Source organism: Chlamydotis macqueenii, chromosome 3 (assembly GCF_036417535.1).
Source record: "Chlamydotis macqueenii isolate bChlMac1 chromosome 3, bChlMac1.mat, whole genome shotgun sequence".
NCBI lineage: Eukaryota > Metazoa > Chordata > Aves > Otidiformes > Otididae > Chlamydotis > Chlamydotis macqueenii.
The window spans coordinates 40682397-40690118 of NC_141558.1; the positions used below are offsets into that span (position 1 = coordinate 40682397).

Sequence of the window (7722 nt, forward strand, 5' to 3'; positions counted from 1 at the left end):
TTCCTTTTCTCTAAACACACAACCAACCCTCTTTGTATTTTGACAGCTCAGTCATTCTAAGAAATGCATGCACCTCAAGCAAAGATAACAGTTTATCAGGTTGTATTTTCATTCCAGCTTTTTACATACTGATAGCCTTTTACACATCTGTCTCAAGAACTGAACTTATTTTAGTTACTAGTAATTTAAAAACATTAACAAAACACCCGTCTGATGTTCTAGTATGAATCAATTTGTTCTGTTACAGCAGCCCAGACAGGCGATTCTAGTTTTAGACACAAAATGCTGGGTAATGAGGCACTTGGGGTGAAGGACTTCAACATGAGCTGGGCTTGCTGGGCTGGCATAGTCTAAAATTACTGGTCTTTGAAAAACAAATCATTATTCTGCAGTCAGTAAAGTACTGCTAGAATCCACGTGGTGGGATAAAAAAAAGGGATACGTGAAGGTTGTCCTGTTGTTTTAGGTTTTTTTTCTACGGCCATGAAGATGATCTAGGGCCACAAAGATGATCAGAGGGCTGGAGCACCTCTTCTATTGATGACAGGCTGAGAGAGTTGGGGCTGTTCAGCCTGGAGAAGAAAAGGCTCCGAAAAGACCTTATAGCGGCCTTTTGGTACTTTAAGGAGGCTTTTAAGAAAGATGGGGAAGAAACTCTTTAGCAGGGCCTGTTGTGATAGGACAAGGGGTAATGGTTTTAAAACAGAAGGAAGCAGATTTAGACTTGATATGAGGAAAAAGCTTTTTTACACTGAGGGCGGTGGAACACAGGAACAGGTTGCCCAGAGAGGTGGTAGATGCCTCATCCCTGGAAACATTCAAGGCCAGGTGGGATGAGGCTCTGAGCAACCTGATTTGGTTGGAGATGTCCCTGCTCCTTGCAGGGGGCGTTGGACTAGATGACTTTTAAAGGTCCCTTCCAACCCAAGCTATTCCATGATTCTGTGAATGGTCTTCCTCCTCACCCCTGGAATTTTTGATAACAGTTACACTGTCACCCAGTTGCAACCTTAGTTGCTGCCTTAGACATCGATTTTTATTATTATCTCATAAATAAGCATTTTGCTTTCATCACTGGAACAGAAGAGCCTGCATTCCCATGCATTCTTTGTAAGAGTAAAATAGAAGTTTACTTTACAGGATGCAAATTGATTCACTGAATAAATCTGCATGTGCAGAAATAAGTGCAAAGTTTTACATTAACAGTTTAACTAGCTTATTAGCCATTTTTTAACACTTACTGTACACTAAATTTCACCCACATGAAATTAGTGTTTTTTAACTTCTGCTATAAATTCACACTCCAGCTTACACTTCAGCTATTTTCTTATACAGATGAATGAAGATAATCCTTCACTGGTATAATTAAACAAAATTAAAATAGTGATTTGATTTAAATCAGACATGTATTTACAGTAAAATCACAGAAATTTTGGCTTATGTTTTCACCATGTACTAATATTTTGTCTTCGCTTCTGGATGCCCAACTTTGCACTTTAGGCTTACTTTCTGAAAAAGGCTAAGAAACTGTAGATGCGACTGACTTCAGACAGATTCCTAACTACCACCTTCGGCTCTTGAGAACCAAGCCTTTCATATGCACATCAGATATCCAAGAATATTGTTCAGATCTCAAGTCAAATCTGTGGTTCTCATGCAAATGCCTTCCAATTTTGCAGATTTTTAGAATGAGTATTCTACAACAGGATACAACCCCCAGGACATAAAAACAAGGATGTTTAATATTTGGAGGTAGTAACAATTCCATGTTCAGTAGTAATTTACACTACAAAGTAAAGCGGACTTGTGTAACGGTTACTGCACCTCATTCACTTTTTAAAAGTTAACTACTATAAAAGGGAGCAAAAACCAGTTGTTATGCTGTATTCCTCATTGTCTCGTCTCTGAATTGCTCTGCTCCATAGTTGTAAGGAACATATGCAATTCTCAGCACGCTTCTCAGGTAGTTAATCAAATTATTCAACTGTTTCAAAAATGTCTACAGTAGGCGAACATGCCATAAATTGCAGCTCCTTGGTTGCTGGCAGCTTAAGTAGGTTTTCTAAAACAAATATTTAGAAAGCTGACTTGTTCACCTTAAAGAAAACATTACCCTAAAATCCCCCTAGAATTTACTAATGTTGCCCAAATAGATTGTTGAAAATAAACCTCAGTGTATACTACAGTGTATCAGCAGAGCGTTAAACAACAGTTTTCAAATAATGTACACTTTCAGACTGTTAAAAAGTAACCTGCAAGTACACAAATATGGCAATGGTTTTCAGTGTGGCTACATCAGACAGCGGCTGGGCAGGGGCACAGCATACATGACCAGACATGCATCTTTTGGCTGGCCGATCCAAGGCATACACACATCATGTGATGAAGAGGTCTGCGTTTTGGTCATGTATGGGACTGTTATCAAGTTACACGTCGGAGGAAGGGCTGTGGGATTTTTAGGAAAGAGTGGCAGGGAGCAGGTTGCCAGAACAATTCAAAACCAAAGTCTGTTCCATTGCTTAGATTTGAAATCTCATCTGGGAAGAAGAGACAGCAGTATTTAGGCTAGATTTAAATATGAGATTTAAAAATGGGGCTATTAGGCTTTTTATTTTTAAGTTGATTTAAGTTATATGAAGTTTTCAGATAAATTCTATAGTTTTATTTATGCATTTTCCAATTATTTGTCTATCTAACATCAGAAAACTTAAGAGGGGGTATTGTCACAGTCAATTTCCATGGTATAGTAGGGAACACTTTTGTTGAACCTAAGTTTTATGTTGTTTTTCCCCTTGTAGTTTTGAAGATGCTCCCACTGTGTCACACCAATTCTGATTTGACTCCAACTCATTCATAATAATTACATCTGTATTTTAGTTCAATCTTAGCACTTTAAATAACGAAAAGGCAGCTTAAAGTTGGAGACATGTTTGGCTGGTGGGAAGTAACACTACAGTACAGTTAGTCATGTGCATGGTAGCTAGAATAAAATACAGTATATTCTTGGTATTATCCAGTAGAGTTCAGCCAAACCTAAATGAAAGCGCACTTATAGATCTTACATTTATTAGCAAGGACTCAGGGCCTGCAAGTATTCCAGAACTTCAATATCTATTAATAAACTAGTGGCAGAGTGGGACTGCTATCTGCTGACAAGACAGCCTTGATAATACAACAGCAAAGCTATGATTATACAAGCATTCGAGTTCCCAATGTAGATCTGTTGATACTCCATTTTGAAACATCTGAAGTTTACCAAGCAAGTACATTAAAATTTGACCATTTTGAACCCTTATGGCCATTTAAAAATCCTTGAAAACTTCTGAGCCTGTAGTGAGAGTACAGAAAATCCTCAGTAACCACATATGCTACGACTGCAGAGTTGACTATTTGCTCTGAAACTGCATCACGAGTAAGAGGTTAACACCCATAATTTAGAAAAGTAAGGTCTAAATATGGCTTCTAATTCACTTGTCTTATTGTATTTATCTTCTTTCTTTATCTACGCAATAATGTTCAGACTGTGTTCAGCACTGTGGTATCCCCATTGCCTACAAGAATTTCTGGTAGGACAGGTACACAGAGCATAACTCAAAATGATACACCGGCTGTCATCAGATTTTCTCATGGAAAGAACACTTTCAGAGCTCCCTTGTTTGTAGCACCTGAGTTTTGTCATCTCCAACGGAGATACTACTTTGAGGACAATCCAAGAATCACATTAAAGTATAAATAACTGCTTAGGTGTTGCCTCTACATACATTTTTTGCACATACAGTCCTGTCTCCGTGGGTGCTGGCAGGTACGTAGGACACAGACAAGCTCCAAACACTAACCCTTAGAATGATAAATTCCAGTTACAGCAATTACATACTATGCAGCTCCACATTTCCTACACGTAAAATAGCAATATAATCCTTGCTAATGGCCTTCCCAAAGGTGTTGTGAGGATTAAAGACTTGTATAGCATTTTATTCATTCAAAGTGCTCTGTCTAACAGATTACATGTGCTGCTCACTTCTATAAGCCATCACTGGGCACCTCTTTATGGATGGATACATTTCTATAAACTTTATTTTCTATTTCTCCCAAAACATGTGATTTGATCCCTGTTCATTAGTAAGGGTTGTAAAAACATCAACATATTATCAAATGCAAAAATACTTTCACTGTAAAATTTTTTCACTTCAGAACAATTAAATGCATAAAGGGAGGAGGAATGGTTAGACTTCCAGAGTAAAAAATCTTCACAATTGCCATACTCAAAGAAATGGGAAAAGGCAATATTTTGTAAGATATTGTCTTCTGAGAATTTCCAGTGTCTGCTGCGGCAAAAGCTGAACTTACCACAACACTACTTGAATACAGCAGACAGTACCCTTGTGTTCTATGTAAATACCGCAGATTTTATGGTCCATGAACTCTTCCAGGCCACAGGAGCCCAGCATAATAAATATGAACAAACCAGTATCTAGCAAACCACTTTAAAAATGTGAGATGTTGGTTGTCATATCTGTAAAAGCTACCACACAAAATCACATTCATTTTCACATAAACTTATTGAGAAAGTAATTATTATTGAAAGAGAAAGATGTTAATCTATGAATAAAAGCACAAAGACTGTTTCAGCAATCTGTTAGGTCCAGACTCTACAAGCTGGCCTCATCAAATTCAGTATGCATCTGCACGAAGCAACTTCATTCCTGTAGAGACCTTAGCAAGGGAGGAAGAAAAAAAAAATCCAACAGCAGCAATATTTTTGTGTGATTCTGAGAGTTAAACAATATTGTGGCATATACATGCTACTTGAGCCCTTTAGTAAAGCATGTATGCTATCCTACATCACACCCATCCTACTTTCACAGGAAATCCAGACAGACGAAAGGTACACATGAAATTCTGTGGAGAGGCCTGGCAAATTGATTACATCACACTACCACCTTAGGCCCCCCTACTAAACAAAACCACGACATGTACTTTATCCATCCCATTCCAGCCTCAAAGAATTTAAGGCAATAATTTTACTATGAAACTTCCTACAGAAGAAGAAGAAATACTTGCTTCCAACTATGTTATAAGATAACAGAGTATCACTTCCGCGGCAATGTACACAGGTCACAAATGAAATGTTACAGATCCATAAGCGCAACATCACTACCTATGCTAAGAAAAAAGAATAAGGAAAAAAAAAATCTGTATGCCCTGACAACTAACAGAGCTGTAAATTTAGCACATAATTAACACTGGTATGATGATTATATATACAACGGTTCACTTAGGTGGCAGAAGGAGAAAACAGGGGCATACAGCAATAGAGACCCGAAAGAAAAATTCAGAATTAACAGTTCCCTCTTGTGACAATGCTTGACAACTGTATTTGCCACTCATACTAAAGTGGGTGGCAAAATGGGCGGCGAAACTTGAATTTTAAAGTCCTGAATAAATCTATACACGGTTAAACAAAACCCACAGCGCAGCGCTCACTGCCAGGTTTGGTATCAGTAAGCCGGCACCTCCGCTCCCAGCCATACCGCCTTTGTTCTCCGGTGCCAACCGCTGCAGCGTCCAGACGAGAAGGGAACCCCCGGGCAGGTACACCGGGGGCGGAGGAGGAGGGGGTTCCGGCATCCCCGCGGACCCAGGAAGCTTCCGCGGCCCCTTCCGCCTGCGGGGGGACGGTACCGACGAGGGGAGGGCAGGGCCGGGGCCCAGGCGGGCCACTGCAGCCCGGCAGCAGGCCGCGCCCGGGGAGCGGGGGTGTGGGGGAGGCCCAGCGGCGGGGCCCTCGCTCACCTCTTCCACCTCGATCTCTTTGTAGTCGATTTCTTCGAAGTTGAGAACCGGGGGGGTTTCAATCATTTCAGCGGAGGCGGCAGCGGACATCCCTCCTCTTTCGCCTGGGGGAGGAGAGGCCGGGGCAGGCCGGGGGCGGAGGGCTCGGCGCCGGGCAGCCGAGGGCCTGGGCCGGGGCTACGCGGGGCGCGGCGGCGGCTCCTGCCCTGCGCGCGGGCGCAGGTCGGGGGGGGCCTGGCCGAGGCGCCGCCTGGGCCGCCGCGCGGGGCGAGGCCGCATCCGCGGCGGCCGCGGGCCTCAGTGGCGGCGGGCGGAGGGCCCGGCGGCGGCGGCGGCCCCGCCGCCGCTCCGCATCCCGCGCCCTCCCGCAGCCCCGGCTGCCCTAGGCCGCGGCCTCTGCGGAGCCTGGGAGCCGCCTCGGCCGCGCGTCTCCGGCGGAGGGAAGGGGGCGGCCCTGAGGCCGAAACCGGCCGCCTCCGCCAGCCCCGGTAGCAGCAGCAGCAGCGACGGAGCCGCAGCAGGGGTCGGGGAACCGCTCAGAGCCGCACCGCGGCCGCTGCCGCTGACATCAGAGCCGCTTCCTGCTGCCCCGGCCGGGGAGGCGGGGGGAAAGGAGCGCCGGGGGCGGGAAGGGGAAACGCGCCAGCACCGGCTGCTACTCAGGCGGCTGCGCCGGGGCCACGGCCTGGCGGCGGTCGCCCCGCCCCGCCGCCCGCCTCCGCCAGGGGGAGCGGCCGCCGCCGCGGGCCCGGCCCCGCTTCCTCTTCGTGCTGCCTCCGCTGGCCGCGGCAGGGCCAGGCTGAGGCCGGGAGCCGCTGGAGAAGCGCGGCAGCGGCGGGCGGCGCGGGCCGCCCCCGAGGCGGGAGAGGCGTCGCTGTCTCAGCGGCGGCGGATCTCACCTGAGCTGGAGGGGCAGAGGCAGGCGGGCTTCCTCGGGTTGCAGGCAGCCGCCAGGCCCGGTGCACCCCGGGGCCCTGCCAACTCCCCGCAGCCACAACCTGATCTGGTTGGTGATGTCCCTGCTCCTTGCAGGGGGGTTGGAGTAGATGACCTTTAAAGGTCCCTTTCAACCCCAAACTATTCTATGATTCTGTGATTTCCCCAGTGGAGAAGGTGTACGTATGGGGGGCATGCGTCTTGGGACGCGGTTTAGCTGAAGGCAGCGTTGGGTGGCCTGTGTCCTTGAGCGTGGGGGAAGCCTGTGTGTAGGAGGGTAGTTGGGGAGCAGAGAGCAAATAATAAAGTAAATGATGTAAACACATAGCAATAAGGGGATAGGACTTGGGAATTAACATATACCTTAACCGCTCCCTCTCCAGTCCCCAGCTAATTGGAATCTTGGCTACTCTTCCAACACCTAGCACCAGCTTCCACTTTCGGCTGGAACAACGTATCAGAGTTTTGGCGGTAAATCTCCCAGGCTGAGGCTTCAGGGTGATCCACGGTGTGAAATGAAGGCTGGGATGAGTGGGTATAGCTGCTGTGCTTCACTGAAACAGCTGTGCTTCATTTTGATATGTTTAGCCTCGGGGCTATATATAAAAAGTTATCTTATTGTACAATACTATTAATAGTCTGTAATTTTAGTAGATCTAGTAAGCTTTCCTAGATCTTCTTCTACTAAAATGCTAGTGGATGTCTGTACCTCACAGTGAAGTCTCGTAAATGGGAGACAGAGCTGGTTTACAGAGCTAGCCTGAGAAAGCCGCTTAAGCAATTCACAAGGAAAACGAAGATCAAGGATGAGTATGGGCAGTGACCTACTCTTGTGGTGGCTCAGCTGTTAGAAAAGCCGATGTGAAAGCACCTCTCTCAGAGCTACTGCAGTTTGTGACAAGCTGTCATTTTGGGTTCTTTCCTCTCTTACCTTTTTCTGTCAGCTTTAGTAATTTGTTCAGGCTTTCCAGATGTCTAGCAATCCAGAAATCC

The 7722-nt window shown here is 45.7% G+C and overlaps 1 protein-coding gene across 6 annotated transcripts in view; it reads right to left on the reverse strand.

Annotated features, from left to right (window-relative positions):
• Positions 1-6444, reverse strand: part of MAP3K7 (mitogen-activated protein kinase kinase kinase 7) — a 50282-nt gene extending 43838 nt beyond the window's left edge. For 4 of the 6 annotated variants that reach the window (XM_086743292.1, XM_086743291.1, XM_086743290.1 and 1 more), the window contains exon 1: positions 5794-6438. In XM_086743292.1, coding sequence (XP_086599418.1) covers positions 5794-5883 — 90 coding nt within the window. In that variant the 5' untranslated portion in view covers positions 5884-6438. Of the gene's footprint in view, positions 1-5531; positions 5666-5793 lie in introns of all 6 variants that reach the window. The other 2 variants (XM_086743293.1, XR_015257978.1) reach the window with 2 other exon arrangements.
• Positions 6445-7722: the final 1278 nt, after the last annotated feature.